Source organism: Delphinus delphis, chromosome 1 (genome assembly GCF_949987515.2).
Source record: "Delphinus delphis chromosome 1, mDelDel1.2, whole genome shotgun sequence".
NCBI classification, from domain to species: Eukaryota; Metazoa; Chordata; class Mammalia; order Artiodactyla; family Delphinidae; genus Delphinus; species Delphinus delphis.
The window spans coordinates 21,348,339-21,364,893 of NC_082683.1; the positions used below are offsets into that span (position 1 = coordinate 21,348,339).

At 50.1% G+C, this 16,555-nt stretch overlaps 1 protein-coding gene across 1 annotated transcript; it reads right to left on the reverse strand.

Annotated features, from left to right (window-relative positions):
• Window positions 1-12,413: 12,413 nt before the first annotated feature.
• LOC132417949 (large ribosomal subunit protein eL31-like) lies at window positions 12,414-12,841 on the reverse strand. The gene is given in 1 exon segment (XM_060001866.1): window positions 12,414-12,841. A coding segment is annotated over 1 exon segment (378 nt). The 5' UTR covers window positions 12,824-12,841; the 3' UTR covers window positions 12,414-12,445.
• Between the last annotated feature and the right edge of the window lie 3,714 nt (window positions 12,842-16,555).

The window sequence follows — 16,555 nt, forward strand, 5'->3', positions numbered from 1 at the left end:
CTGAATCCCCAGCACAACCTTCCCAAGACCCCCTCCAAGGGGGCAGGTTCCTCACACCCAGAAGCACCTGCTCTTTTAAAATCATGGCATTTGAGGTTAAGAGGGGCTTTTCTCTATCACTGCCCCACCCCCCTTCTGCAGCTGAGAAAACTGAAGACAAGATGCGGACAGACCTTAACCCAAATTCTCACAGCCAGTTGACCTCAGACTGCTGTCACCAGGGCCACTTCGGATCCAGTCACCACACCTTGCCATCCTTGGGGACTGAGCGCCGTGGAGGCAGGGATCTAGGACAGTGGGGAGCAGCAGAAGACCCTTCTCTTAGGAAACTGCTTTTCAGAGGATCAGTCACTGGGCTACACTGAGGAAGCAGGGAGATGTCAAGCCTCCCCCCACACCCAAGTTTTAGAAAAACTGAGTAGCATCTTCTATCACAGTTCCAGCCTTTCCAAGGTCAGGGAGGACCCTGACCTCCCCTCAACCTGGGGTTCAATCCCCCCACCACCACCACTATTACTTCTTCAGCCTTCAGCCAGGACCAGGAGAATCCCTCCTGTCTGGGGAGGAAGAGATGTGTGTGGGAGGGCTGTTTGGTGGAGAAGTATGTGTGTTGGGATATAGTGGGGAGGCAGGGAGCGTGTGTAAGAACAGGTGTGTGTGTGTGTGTGTGAGTGTGTGATTGGAGGCAATGAACGTGATGACTGCAATTTTGGAATCAACAACTGGGACACATTATGCAGGCACATGTGCTTCTGTGTATGAGCAGGGATGCGTTTGAATGCCTGTGTGTGTCTGTGCACACGCATGGGCTCACGTGTGTCTCAATATGCTTGCGGGGTGGCAGAGAACAGTGGGGTGCAGGTAAGAATGGCTTTCTCTTAGGATAATGGGAGGAAGGATGGGGGGAGGAAGACACAGGGGAGGAGGTGGAGGTGCAGGGACTTGGGAAGGGTGGCGTCACCCTGGCTGGACATCATCACCTCCGCCATCAAGCACTCCCTGGCTGGCTATTGTCCCACCTGTTCAGTTAACAAACAAACATTTATCATTGCCTGTCAGGTGTCAGGCTTCAGGAGCACAGACATGAAAGAGACTGGTCCCATCCCTGGGGATCCCCCAATCTATCAGGCTCTGTCATCCTTCAAGGGCTGGCTTCTTATCCCCAGCTGAGCACTCAGCATCATTTTCCTGGGGTGTGCGGTGTGGGATATGTTTTCCTCAAGGCCAAGGACTAGACCTGGCTCTTGGCAATGCCCCTGGAGCCCAGGCAGGGCCTGGCACAGAGAGGCAGGTTCTCTGGGTACAGGAGTGCATGGATCAGTCAAGGAGCAAAGGAATTAATAGGTAAACAAATGAAAGCCCAATGAAAAAATAAACGACTGAATGTAAGAATTAAAGAATGAATGAAAATATTCAAGAATCAATGAATAAGCAAATGAACAGAACAGAACTGCTTCTGCTTTTTTTTTTTTTTTGCGGTACGCGGGCCTCTCACTGCTGTGGCCTTTCCCGTTGCGGAGCACAGGCTCTGGACGCTCAGACTCAGCGGCCACGGCTCACGGGTCCAGCTGCTCCGGGAAGATGAGTGGGGCACGAACCCGTGTCCCCTGCATCGGCAGGCGGACTCTCAACCACTGCGCCACCAGGGAAGCCCTGCTTCTGCTTTTAAGATACAAATCAGACCACATAAGTTCCTTGCTTAAAACTCTCTCATGGCTTACCTCCCATTTTGCTTGGAATAACAAAAATACAATTCAATAATAGGGAAGAATAATAAAATCCAAATGCCTTGCCATGACCTCCCAAGCCTTGCGTACCTGGCCCGTGCCCACCTCTTCAGGTCCATTGGGCCATCCTCCTTTTCAGCCGCACTGAAATCCTTTTCAGTTCCTAGACTACATTGACTTTTTGCCTCAGGATCTTCTCACATGCAGTTCCCTCTTCCTAGGACACTCTTTCCTTGGCTTTTCACAGTACTGGCTCCTTTCTATCCTTAACCTGAAGTGCTGCCTCTTCAGAAAAGCCTTCCCTGACCACCTCATCTAAGGAGGTCCCTTTACTCTTGCCCTTGGCACCCAGTTTGTCTCCTTCATGGCAGTTGTCACAATCTAGAACTGAGTATTTCTCAGTTCATTGTTGATCGTCTCGGGGTCTCTCTTGACCAGATCGGGGCTCTGACCTCAAGATATGCCTGGCTTCACCGAGGACAGAGATAGGCCGAGTCTATGACTCTCATTCATCCATTCAGAATAACCTGGTGGTTAGGAGCACAGACTCTGGGCTCAGACTGCCTGGTTTGCAGTCCAACTTTGCCTCTTCCTAGCTCTGTGACTTTGGACAAATTATTTTACCTTTCCATGCTTCGGTTTCTTCATCTGTAAAATGGGGAGTCTCTACCTTACAGAAGTCTTGAGAGAAATTGATGAGCTGTTAGACTAGTGCTTGGTACATAGTAAGTGCCGTATAAGTGTTCACTACCATTCATTCATTCGTTCGATCATATTCAACCTTCCCTGTCACTAGTCTGTGGCAGGCTCAAATAGGAGTCAGGTCCAGTCCTTGCCCTCCATGTGGCACGTGCCCCCCATATGACACAGGAGACAATGGGCACAGGGCAAAGAGGCCACGGGGGGGGCCTCCCCCACTATCCTTAGTGCTCACAGCTCCTGCGCTCGCTCATGTGTTCCTTTAAATCAGTTCTGAAAACTGATACCAAAACCAAAAATCAAGGCCCAGCCAGCTGCTGAGACCTCCCATCCATTTCTCATCCAGCCATCACTCTCCCGCTCTCACTTCTGTTTTCAACTATCTTGGATTCTGTGGTCAGTCGTTATGGTGCCCCTTTGCCAAGCCCCTGCCCTGCCTTGCCGCCTCCGGTGTGCTTGCCTGGAAAGCCCCAGGCCTGTAGCAATCCAACCATTCACCTTCTCTGGGTGAGGAGGAGAAAGCCACCTGCCAGACAGCCAAGAGTTACAGCTCCCAGATTCAAAGGATGCGAACCAGGCCCAGCAACCCTCCGGTGCATTTCTTAGTAAGCTGGCCCTGTGTGTCTGCGCAGATGACCAGTTCACACCCTTTCTTCTGCCCTCCCTTTTCCCACCCTTTTTCCCCCTTCCCCAATTGCACTCTACATCCTCCCACCTTTTTAGGACTTTACGCCTTCTGTAACCTCCTCTCCTGCACCATGTCTTTCCCTCTCCAAAGAATTATCCTCTCAGCATACAAACAGGTTCTAGAATTTCCCATTAAAAAGAAAAAAACCCCAAAACCTTCCCTTAGAGAATTTAACATTTATCCTGTCTTTTTAGGAGGAGCTGCGGTTCATTCCTACTTGATGAAGGAAAGCTTTTCTTTGTAGAAGAATGCCAGCTAATACACTAGAGGGAATGTGAGAACTAGAAAAACTCCATGTTGCAGCCTCAAGTAGATGATAATCAATTTAGGCAAGAATTGTCAATGATGCGTTAGTCACTTGGGCTGCCATACCAAAAGCCATAGACTGCGTGGCTCAAACAACAAACATTTACTTCTTACAGTTCTGGAAGTTAGCAGTCCCAGATCAAGGTCTGGCAGGGTGGGTTTCTTGTGGGAGCCCTCTTCCTGGCTTGCAGATGGCTGCCTTCTCAATGTGCCCTCACATGGCAGAGACAGAAGGAACTCTGGTGTATCTTCTTTCTTTCTTTTTCTTCCTTTCTTCCTTTCTTCCTTTCTTTCTTTCTTTCTTTCTCGATACGCGGGCCCCTCACTGTTGTGGCCTCTCCTGTTGTGGAGCACAGGCTCCGGACGCACAGGCTCAGCGGCCATGGCTCACGGGCCCAGTCGCTCCGCGGCATGTGGGATCTTCACGGACTGGGGCACGAACCCGTGTCCCCTGCATTGGCAGGCAGACTCTCAACCACTGCGCCACCAGGGAAGCCCTCTTTCTTTCTTTTCTTATGGCTGTGTTGGGTCTTCGTTGCTATGTGAGGGCTTTCTCTAGTTGCAGGGAGCGGGAGCTACTCTTCGTTGTGGTGCGTGGGCTTCTCACTGCGGTGGCTTCTCTTTTTGGGGAGCATGGGCTGTAGGCACGCAGGCTTCAGTAGTTGCAGCACTTGGCCTCAGTAGTTGTGGCTTGTGGGCTCTAGAGAGCAGATTCAGTAGTTGTGGCGCACAGGCTTAGTTGCTCCAAAGCATGTGGGATCTTCCCGGACCAGGGATCGAACGCGTGTCCCCTGCATTGGCAGGCGGATTTTAACCACTGCGCCCCCAGGGAAGCCCTCTGGTGTATCTTCTTATAAGGACACCTGTCTGATTGGATTTGAGCACCACCCTTATGACCTTATTTAACCTTAACTACTTCCATAAGGGCCCTATCTCCAAATACAGTCACACTGGAGTTTGGGCTTCAACATATGAATTTGTGGCGGGGACACAATTCAGTGCATAGCTGGTGCTAAAAACGCTAGTTGAAAGGTTCTAAAGAGCACAATGTTCACATAATGCTGAAGGAGCCCCGCACAGCTGACCTGGCATTTGCAAAGAGGGTCTCTCTTTTCAATGGAGAGGTCTAGTGGACATCCTGCAACTCACCCCGTAACTGGCATAAGCTGGCAGTACATGCCTCCTCATGTGATGACTATTAGGTATACACCATCAGTATGAAGAATTCTTGCTACAGATGCTTAACCTAAATCCAGTCAGGGGTTAGCAAACCATGGGTCAAAGATGGCCCTCTGCCTGTTTCTGTGCAGCCCCTGAAGTAAAAATGGTTTTTACATTTTTATTTTATTTTATTTTTTGCAGTACGCAGGCCTCTCACTGTTGTGGCCTCTCCCGTTGCAGAGCACAGGCTCCGGACGCGCAGGCTCAGCGGCTATGGCTCACGGACCCAGCCGCTCCGCGGCATGTGGGATCTTCCCGCACCGGGGCACGAACCCGTGTCCCCTGCGTCGGCAGGCGGACTCCCAACCACTACGCCACCAGGGAAGCCCGGTTTTTACATTTTTAAATGGTTCTAAAAAATCAAAGAAAGAATAATATTGCGTGACATATGAAAATTACGTTAAATCCCAATTTCAATGTCCTTGAATAAAGTTGTAACTGAAACACAGCCACGCTCCATTTGCATACTGTGTATGGCTACTCTCATGCTACGACGACGGTGCTGAGTACTTGCAACAGGGACTGTATGAGCTGCAGAGTCCAAAATATTTACTTTTGGCCCCTTCACAGAGAAAGTTTGCTATCCTGTGGTCTCCACCTAACTTCCAGTTACAAGCGACACCGGGTTTAGAGGAATACGGTAAACGACACTAGAGGGAACCTTCATGCTCACCTATAATGTGGAACATTCTGAAAGACAACTGACTAGGTCATTTAAAACAGTTGTTGTCTTTAAAAAGGAAAAAAGGCAGGATGGGGTCACTGTTCTCTACTAAAGGAGACCAGAGAGACATCATTGCCAAATGTAATGTATAAAATTTGGCTAGATAGTTTTGGGGAAAAAAACAGCTATCAGGGTGTGTATTAGTCAATGTGTTTTTCTGCCTCCCGCCTAGGCTTTCGGCTCCACTAGGGCAGGGCTTTTGTCACCAGGTCTGCCCAGCACATCGATCGTGCCTGGCACCTAGTAGGTGCTTGATAGTCGTTGGTTGAAAACAGGAATGAAGAAAGGAATGAACTTTGCTTGGGGGAGAGGGATGACTCCCCAGGGGAGAGGGTATCTAGTGGGTTCTGAAGGAGAAATAGGAGATTGCCCACAGGTGAAAACTCTGATAGAGTCCCTCCCCCGACTTCCACCCCCCAAGGCTCTGGGATGACACTCCTTCTGGGGACCCAGACAGCAAAATTCTGACCAGCGGATGCAGCGTCAGGCAGCAGAATTTCAGCTCAGAAGCAGGAAGAACTACGTTCTCAGAATAGCTCAGCAGCAGAATGGTTTGTCTCAGGAATCACCAGGGAGAGCAACAGAGGAGATCCTCATGGACTAGCCTCATGTGTGGGCAGGGGATGGGCCCCCATGGTGATGCACACAAGTCCCACTGCCAACCCTTGGCCCAGAGGTCTCCCCAGCTGGCAGCCTCTCTCTCCTCTTTTCTTGCCCAGGCTCAGCCTTCTAGGCAGGTGGTATTTTCTCCCTTCCCTGACCCTCGAGCACTTCTTGTCAGCACCGCTGGAGGGCGATTGGCACTTTCTGTCTTTTATGAGCAGCAAGTCTTCACCTGGGTAAGAGGCAGGGCCTCTGACGGGCTGTGTGACCTTGAATAAGGGTCTGCCCACCTCTGGACCTCTGTTTCCTGATGTGAACAAGCACAGGGTGGGACAGGATGCCCTATGAGGCCTATTCAACCTCCAGATGTCTGGCTTGGAGTCTAGTCCTCTTGTCCTCTATGGGACTGGGGTCTCTTGGAGGACAGAGATGGCACTGGCTCAGGCCCCACTGCCAGGACCCCCAGGAACAGACCTGGCTCGTGGAGGGCATCAGGGTGTGGCGCTGCTCTGACTTCTTCCTTGTCAAAGGTAGGATGGACCAAATTTAAGCCCCATAAGTTACTAGCTATGTTTTCTTGGGCCGTGACTTAACAACACTAAGCTTTAATTTCCACATCAGTAAAACCAGAACTTAATATTTATTTCCCAGGATGAGGAGTAAAGGATATGATGCCTTTGAAAGTACCTCGTACATAGTAGGTGTACAAAAGGCTGTCCGGAGCCAGGGAGGGATGTCTGATCAGGAGTTTTAGAATCTCTCCCACCATCACTGTATACCCTAGTCCCTGCACGCACGTAAGCTGATTGATGCAGGGAGAAATAATACATACTTTATGTCTATGTCTGATGCAGACCTGGCACATAGTAGGCACTCAATAAATACTTGTTAAATGCAAGATTCATTCTCTAACTGCTAGTTCACTGGAGCTTTAAAGCAAACTGGTAAGGGGCAAGAAAAGTATTACTATCTGTTTCAAAGGTAAAGCGACTGCAGCTCAGAGGGGAAAAGCGATTGGCCTAAAGTAACACAACAGAGCTGGCCTTGGGACCTAGCTCCTTCCACTTGCTAACCCATAATTAATATCACCTTCCTCGCAGCCACCTCACGGTCAGGGACTTGCTAGGTTCTGGCTACACTCACCCTCACATAAGGGTGACCCAGGGGTGGCACTTGAATAAGCACAAAAAAGGGCAGGTAGCCCCCCAAACCCTCCCCAGGTGCCCAGCTCCACTCCCTGGTGACTCAGAAGCCCTACTGGGTCACTGTGTTCCTTGAACAGAGACAGCTTGGCCTTGGCCTAACTGCCCTTTTATCTTAGATCCATGGAGCCACAGGACAGGTGTCTCAGAGCAGCACAAGGGGGAAACCGGTCGGGCGCTGGAGCTGACTGAGCCTGCGGGATTACTCTGGGCAGCTGACCCAGCCAGGGGGTTCCTGACAAGTTGACCTGGCAAGTCAGTGGTGTGCTGTCCCACAGGGCCTGGGCGCCGCCAACCTTTGGGGACTACTATCATGTTTTGTTAGTGGGGCCCTTAACCTGGGTGGGGGTGGGGGGAAGATTTCTAGAAGGGGACTCTGTTTGGCTGGAGGACTGTGAGGAAGCTGGTGGGGTCATCTCACAGCCTCCTCCCAGCAGGGGTGTTGATGCTGCCCTATGCTGATGTCCAGGAGCCATTTGAGGTCCAGGAGGACGCCTGAACCAGCAGGAGCCAGAGCAGGTACTACCTCTCAGTATGTTCTAGGCAGGCCTGGGGGTCCATCTTTGTGGACAGACAGAGCATTACAGAGGTTTGGGGCTATCAGAGTGAGACTGGAGTGTTACTGAAGGGGCTGGAGGATTTTCACTGGGGGTGGAGACTATAATGGGAGTGAGGACTAGAGTATTATCGTGGGGTGAGGAGTATTACGCGTGTTGGCATATTTCAGGGGGACTGGAGTATTGAACTTGGAGCACACATTTAAAGTTGAGCTGCAGGACTTCCCTGGCGGTCCAGTGGTTAAGACTCCGCGCTTCCACTCCAGGGGGCACGGGTTCGATCCCTGGTTGGGGAAGTTCTGCATGCTGTGTGGTGCGGCCTAAATAAATAAATAAAATTTAAAAATAAAGTTGAGCTGCAGCTTAACAGTGGAGTGCTGTTTCAAAGCCGGGGCTGGAGTACTTCAGAGATGATTGGAATATTGTATAGTGAGGGACTACAGAATTTCACTGAGGGCTGGGTTATTTCAGAAAGTGCTAGAATATTATGGGGAGTGAGGAGGATCTAGAGTATTTCAGAGAGAAGCTGGAATGTTGTAGAGAAGGTTGAAGTCTTCTGGGGGAGGCTGGATTATTTCAGAGGCAACAGGAGTACTTCAGAGGGGGCTGGAGTCTTTCACTGAGTGGGCTGGGATATTTCAGAGATGAGTGAGAATAGTGGTGGAGATGGTATATGGTCTTGGAGGCTGCCCAGAGAGCACCGTTCAGCCCCGAGTCTGCAGTCCAAGGATTCTGGGGTCCCTGGAAGTCCCATGCTCTCTCCTGCCCCTCAGGGCAGGTCATCACCCTCCAGTTCAGCCATAAGCAGCCCTTCAGTATGGGCTATAAGGTGATGCTCGTGACCATGGCCTGGGGGTGGGGGGCAACATCCGCTGTGGCCTCCAAGTCAGTGGCACCAAGGAGAAGCCAGTCCTGATGCAGCGTCCCGTCTGAGCTCTGGGGCTTCCAGATAAGGGTCAGGTTAACTTGGCCATCCCTCTGCCTTTGGGCAGGACTCCTTTCCTTTCCTCAGCAGCCCTTTCTCAAGAATGGGACTCCCAGTTGAAGTGGGGAGCATTGCTGGGCACAGACCCTTCTTCCAAGGGTGTCTCTGCAGTCTATCTGCAGTCCCTCCTGCTTTATGGACGGCTTGCTTATTTCCAGAGTATAGGAGCCCTGTTGGGGTGGAGGAGCTACTCTGCTTCATAGCCTGTGAGACCTGAGGCCCTTGGGGGCCAGGGCGCTCAGTGAGAGGGTGTCAGTAGGTGGTGGGCGGAAGAAAGTGGGCCAGTTTGGGTGGCCCAGGCCCTCAGGGTACAATTCCTATTTGTTCCACCATGCGTAGCGTTAGCGACGCACTGGGCTGTCACTTGGACAAGCAGCAGCTGGACTGTGCCAACTTCTCCAGCTGCCGTCCACACAATGTGTTCACCTTCCAGCAGGTAGTAGCCCGGCAGCTCACTCAACATGGGGCAGAGCGCCAGCCACGCCCCTGCAGAGCACCAGCCCTTCTACCTCCTGTGTGCACACGCTAGCCACACACACACTGCGCAATGAGGTGGCACAATGCTGTGGTTTCTGTGTCAGGCCTGGGGCCGGAATAGCCCTTCTCCGACTGGGCTGCTCTCCATCAGCCTGGCGACTATCCCCTAGACCCCAGCAGGCAGAGGTTCCCTGCGAATGGAGTGACCCTGGGACTGAGGGGTGCTCTCAGCAGTCCCCCAGGCCTTTTCAGTATGGGAGGAGGGAACACAAATATTGTCTCTAAGACAGCTAGGTCAGCCCGCAGGCCTGACATCCCTACCAGAGCAGGGAAATAAGGAAGGGAGGAGGGAACACCCTTTACTGAGCACCTACTCTATGCCAGGCCTTGTTCTAGACATTCTACCTGCATTATCTCCCTGTGAAGTAGAGTCATTCTTCCTGTTAATAGGGATAGAGGCCAGAGAGTTCCAGAGACTCACCCAAGGTCACACAACTAGTGAATAAGTGAAAAACTGGGGTTTGGCCCAGGGTCTGCTTGAACCGATTAACACTGCCTTCTCTCCATAACCTTGACGTTGGCCTCTAGACAAATCCTGACTACTCCATTTACTGACTGGGTAACCTTGAACAAGCTGCTTAAACTCCTGAAGCCTGTCTCCTCATCTGTAAAATGGCTATATTAATAAAGTCTGTAATGTGATGAACTGAGATGAGGCATGTGAGGTGCCCATTGTATTGTGTCACTGAGCACACTAAACGCACAGTAAGGTCAATCTCACTGTCCTTATTTTACAGATGGGGAAACTGAGGCCCAGGGAGGCTGAGTTACTTGTCCAAGAATATAGTGATTCATTGATAGTTGTCCCTTGGTATCTGTGGAGGATTGGTTCCAGGACCAATGAGAAAACTGGAGCACAGAGAGGCTAAATAACTTTTCCAAGATTACACAGCTTCTAAGTAGCTGTATTACTACTACAGCTTCTAGGGCTGCTATAAGAAATTATCGCAAACTGGGTAGCTTAAAACAACAGAAATTTATTCTCTCACAGTTCTGGAGGCTAAAAGTCCAAAATTGAGGTGTCAAAAAGGCTCATTCCTTCCGGTGGCTATAGGGAGAACTTCCGTGCCTCTTTCCTATTTTCAGGTGGTTGCCAGCAATCCTTGTCATTCCTTGACTTGTAGATGCAGCACTCTAATCTCTGCCTCTGTCTTCATATGTGTGTGTCTGTCGCTGTGTCCAAAGTTTCTTCTTCTTAAAAGGACACCAGTCATATTGGATGTAGGGCCCACCCTAATCAGGGATGACCTCATCTTACCTTGATTACATCTGCAAAGACCTATTTCCAAATAAGGTCACATTCACAGGTTCCAAGTGGACATTTGGTGGGACACTACTGAACCCAGTATGGTACTAGAATGTGTATTTGTACTCAGGTAGTCTGGCTTCTGAGCCTGGGCTCTTAATCACTGGTTGCCCTGCTCCTCAGCAGGAATTTGAATATATAGTTGGCCCTTGAACGACACAGGTGGTTCCACTTATACAGGGATTTTTTTCCCAATAAATATAGTACCTGGATTTTCATTTTACAGATCTTTAATTGTGTGGGGAAAAGTTTGTGTTTGATTAGCGATCACAATCTATGGAATCAAAAGAGTTAGAGTCTGAATCCTGATTCTCTCCAAACTGTTTCCGTTCCTGCCCTTGTGTGAGTCATTTATCAAGTCCTTTGTTTATGAGGCAGAGAGAGCAGTACATGGGTTTTTCCACTGTGCAGGGATTCAGAGCCCCTAACCCCTGCATTGTTCAAGGGTCAACTGTGTATATAATTCTCCCCCCTTTTCCTACGAAAGGTGGGATATCATATATGCTGCTCTGCACTTTGTTTTTTAAACTTAATATCCCTTACAGATATCCTTTCCCCATCTGGACACACAGATCTCCCTTATTCTCTTTCTTAGTTGCATAGTATCCCATTTTATGGATAGACTGTGTTCTACCTAACCTAACACTTACTAATGGACAGTTGACTTGTTTCCAGTCTTTTGCTATTGCAAACAGTGCTGCAGATAATAACTGTATCCATACATCATTTCTCACTTGTGCAAGTATATCCAAAGGATAAATTCCCAGATGTAGAATACCTGGACTCATTTGTAATTTTGATAGATTTTGCCAAAATGTCCTTTTGGGGACCTGTACCAATTTATATTTGCAGGTGTGAGAGTACGGTTTCCTTACAGAAATGCCCACAGAGTATATTATTAAATTTTTGGATTTTTTGCCAGACTGATAAGAAATGGTATCCTAGTGTGGTTTTCCTGATTTTCATTTCTTTCGAGTGAGTTTGATCTTCTTTCTATATCTTTAAAAGCCATTTGTATTGACTTTTCTGCAAACTGTCAGTTCATATCTTATGCCTATTTCTACAGATTGTTGGCCCTTTTAATGGACTTCTGGGAATTCTTTATAAATTAGAGAGATGACCCTTTATCTGTGATCTGAGATGCAAATATTTTCCTTTAGTTTTTCATTCATCTTATGACTTGATTTATACGAGTTTTCCATGAAACAGTTTTTAATTTTATATAGTTGACTTTATCAATCTTTTCTTTTTTATTTATTTATGTATTTAGGTTTTCTTTCTTTTTTTTTTTTTTGGCTGCGTTGGGTCTTCGTTGCTGCGCATGGGCTTTCTCTAGCTGCGGCGAGTGGGGCCTGCTCTTCGTTGCGGCGCGCAGGTTTCTCGTGGTGGTGGCTTCTCTTGTCGCGGAGCATGGGCTCTAGGTGCGCAGGCTTCAGTAGTTGTGGCATGTGGGCTCAGCAGCTGTGGCGCGTGGGCTCTAGAGTGCAGGCTCAGTAGTTGTGGCGTTAGGGCTTAGTCGCTCCGCAGCATGTGGGATCTTCTCTGACCAGGGCTCAAACCCATGTCCCCTGCATTGGCAGGCAGATTCTTAACCACGGCGCCACCAGGGAAGTCCCTATCAATCTTTTCTAATGACTCTTTTTGAGTCATGGTTAGACTTTTCCCACTATGAGATTACAGATTCTTTCCCGTTTTCCTTTAGTGCTTTTATTTTAAATTTATTTATTTATTTATTTATGACAACTAAGTGGCACACAGGCTTAGTTGCTCCGCGACATGTGGGATCTTCCCGAACCAGGGCTCGAACCCGAACTCATGTCCCCTGCATTGGCAGGCGGATCCTTTTTTTTTTGCGAAGGCAGCTCTGTAACTTTGTTGGAGAATCAGCAGTTAGTTCTCATCCACATTAACTGTCTGTAGATTTTTGAAAGTGGTGACAGGTACATAGGTAACCAACGTACAGAGCTTGTTTGGTGAATCTTCATCTTCATTCCGTTTTCTGGACAACCGCACACGGATACGTTATGGGACATTCCTTATTCCTTTGGCTCAGACAGCTTTGTTGAACCTGGTGTCAATGCGTACATCTGGAGTTCCCATCTCCTTCATGGCAAATTTCCGTATTTTTTTGAGTGCCCGAGGGGCACGCTTCTTGAAACCCACTCCACGGATGCGCTTGTGAATGTTGATGGTGTATTCTCTGGTCACCACCTCGTTGATGGCGGACCGGCCCTTCTTCTTCCGGCCACCCTTCTTTGCGGGAGCCATCTTGCCTAGCTGGGGTTAGAAAGGAACGGCAGGCGGATTCTTAACCACTGTGCCGCCAGGGAAGTCCCAGTGCTTTTATTTTATTTTAATATTTTTTAACATTTATTTTGTTTTTGTTTTTTGTTTGTTTGTTTTTGCGGTACGCGGGCCTCTCACTGCTGTGGCCTCTCCCGTTGTGGAGCACAGGCTCCGGACACGCAGGCTCAGCGGCCATGGCTCACGGGCCCAGCCGCTCCGCGGCATGTGGGATCCTCCCGGACCGGGGCACGAACCCGCGTCCCCTGCATCGGCAGGCGGACTCTCAACCACTGCACCACCAGGGAAGCCCCTATTTTTTAACATTTAAATCTTTGGAGCTTATCCTAATGCTCCGTGTGAGGTAGAGATCTCATTTTTCCCCCAGTAGGCTACCTAGTTGTCCTAGAACAATTTACTAGAGAGTCCATTCTCCACTTTGAGATGACACCTTTATCAAATACTAAATTCTCCTGTGCAGTTGGGTCTATTTCTGGACATTCTAGTCCAGCCCATTCCTTTGTCTCTTCCTGCAACCAAAGCAAGTTGTTTTAATTATTGAGGCTTTAAATATAATTATCTATAGTAATATGGTTAATGGTGTCTTTTCTTTCTTCATAGTTTCCTGATATTCTTTTCTCTTTCCCCCCCTTTTTTGTTCTCCTGAGGGGTGGGGAACTGTAGGAGATTTCATGGGACTTATACTCCTGTAGGGGAACACACAATAAGCAATACCTGTCATTTGGTAGGGCCAAGAAAAAGATAATAAAGCAGGTAAAAGGACAGAAGGCAAGTAGGAAGTAGTATTTAGATGGGCAGTGAGGGAAGCCCTTGGACGAGGTGGAGACATCTGAGTGAAGAGAGGGAGGCCACCTGGATACCTGGGGAAGACATTCCTAGCAGCACCAAGGGCAAATGCAAAGGCTTGAGGCAGAAGCATGCTCGGCAGGTTGAAAAACAGCAAGGCAGCCCGTGCAGCCAGAATAGAGCTCTCAGAGGGGAGAGTGGGAGGCGGTGAGGTAGCTCATGCAGGCCTTGCAGGTCACAGCAAGGACACTGGTTTTTCCTCTGGGCTAGGGAGCCATGGGAGGGGGTTGAGCATAAGAGTGACATGTTCTGACCTCCCTTTTATCGGGATGGCTCAAGCTGCAGTGTGGAGAGCAGACTGCACCGCTGAGGGCAGAACAGGGGAAGGCAATAGGATTGGGGATGGGTGAATGAATTATAACGTGGTTTCCTTGTCAGTCTCTCCCTTTGCAAGGACCAGCACTGAGCTTATTCAGTGACACAGAGTAGGCATGGATAAACATTTGTGGGAGGAAGAAGGGAGAGAGGACAATAGGAGGAGGCAGGAGAGGCAGGGTCCCTTGGGGAATGGCTCTGCAAAGGCCACAGATAGTAGAGGGAGCAGAGGTGATGAGATCCGGCTCCTCAGCAGAGATGGAGGCCAAGCAAATAATTACCTGCCGTTTGGTAGTGCCAAGAAAAAAATAATAAAGGAGATAAAAGGACAGAAGGCAAGTGCGAAGTAGTATTTAGATGGGCAGCAAGGGAAGGCCCTTGGATGAGGTGGAGACACCTGAGTGAAGGGAGGGAGGCCACCTGGATACCTGGGGAAGCTATGCCCTCTCCCACCTGGTGCCTGCCCAACCCAGGATCTGTGACCCCCATGTGCTGCCCAGACACAGCTGCTGAGGCCCCAGTGGGGGTGGGATCCAGCTGTGTGGAACAGGAGCCATGGGACCCTCAGGACTTTATGATGCTTCCGGCAGGATGGGCCTGGTAGCAGGGCAGGTGGACAAGAGACACCAAGCTGAGGGGTAGAAGAAAGAGGTTGGGCTTTGAAGTTTGCCCTGCCTTGGCCACTATCTCACATGTGACCTTAGGTAAAGAGCATCCATCCAGAGACCCCAGTTTGTGCCTCTGTAAAATGGGAACAGCATCTTCTGCGGGGCTGGCATGGGGTGTGAAGGAGGTAGGAGTCCAGTGCTACTCCTCGTCCAGCTCTTTGGGGTCTGAGTTTGGGGTGGGGGGAAGAGGTGAAGCGTGTCCAGAGGTGTGAGGGGGGAGTGTGGGGCTGTGTTTCTGGGACTTTCCTCGCTGAGGTCAGCGGCCCGAAATAGCCGCGCTTCAGTGAGCGCGTCGAGGTTTGGTCACTGGCTCTCTGCCCCGCCCGCTGCGGGCAGCCGTCCAGCCACAGCGCGGGCCCCTTCCGCTGTCACATATCCCTGCAGGATGGCGAGAACCTGGCCAAACGCTCGGCGCTACGTGAACGCGACCTCAGGGGACTCCGATGAGCTGAGGCTGGCGCGGCTGCGGACGACCTCGCCGAGGTCCACGGGCACGCCTTGCTGCGTTCCCTCGCCTTGGGTCCCACTGCATCTACTCCGATAGCAGTGGCTGTGAGTGCAGCCTGTCGTGGCGCCCGCCAATCAGGGAGCAGAGGCTGACTCCGGGCACGCCTCCCGTGCCGTCAATCATCCGGCCCCCGGAAGCCCCGCCCAGTGGCCTGGCCTGAGAAAGGCCTTGAAGGGCTGGTGGGTGGGGCCTCTAGAAGGATGAAAATAACACCCCTGTGAATCGCGCACTTTATAGCTGACCTGAGAAATACAGGCAGGTGAATAGTTTTATAAGTTTTAAAATATATTTGTTCACTCAGTCACTCGTCCACCCATCCGTCTGTCCATCCAGCTGTCCACCCACTCAACCAAAGCTATTGGACGCCTCTTGTGTGCCAGGCGCTGAGCTGGGTGCTGGCGGTAAATAACGATGAGTCCTGTGCTTGTGCTCAGAGAGCTCAAGTCTAGTGAGCAGGTCTGACAGTAACAAAATGCTTATACCAATCGTGCTGTTATTACAACCGTGATCAATTCTAGGAACATAAGGTACAGGCTGCTGGAATAACGGAGTGTTTAATTTAGACTGGGGGCTCAGGTCTCTGGAGAAGTCACATTCCAGCTGACTCCTGAAGCAACAAGAGTGTTCCAAGCAGAGGAAAGAGCTTGTGGACAGGCACTGAACTTGGCAGGCTCTTGGAGGGTTCTGGGAAGGGAAAAGAGGCCAGTATGGCTGGAAAAGAGTTGGGGGAGGGGAAGGAAGGTGAGGTAAGACTGTGGAGATTTAGGGGAGCAGGTTATTAAAGACCTTGAAGGCCAAAGCAAGGAAGTAGAATTTTTTAAAAAAATAAATTTATTTATTTATGTTATTTTTGGCTCTGTTGGGTCCTCGTTGCTGCGCGCGGGCTTTCTTTTAGTTGCGGCGAGCGGGGGCTACTCTTCGTTGTGGTGCGTGGGTTTCTCATTGCGATGGCTTCTCTTGTTGCGGAGCACGGGCTCTAGGCACGCAGGCTTCAGCAGTTGTGGCACGCGGGCTTCAGCAGCTGTGGCTTGCGGGCTCTAGAGCACAGACTCAGTAGTTGTGACACACGGGCTTAGTTGCTCCACGGCATGTGGGATCTTCCCGGGCCAGGGCTCGAACCTGTGTCCCCTGCACTGGCAGGCAGATTCTTTACCACTGTGCCACCAGGAAAGCCCAGGAAGTAGAATTTTATGCTAAGTGTGATGGGCAGCCACCGTTGGTTTTGAGGGGGTTGGGGCGGATGTCACTTGATCTACTTTGTTTTCAGATCTTCCTGACTCTATGTGGAGAATAGACAAGAGTGAACACAGGGGGGCAAGAGTGGACACAGGGAGACCCATTAGAAGGACCTTGTAGTTG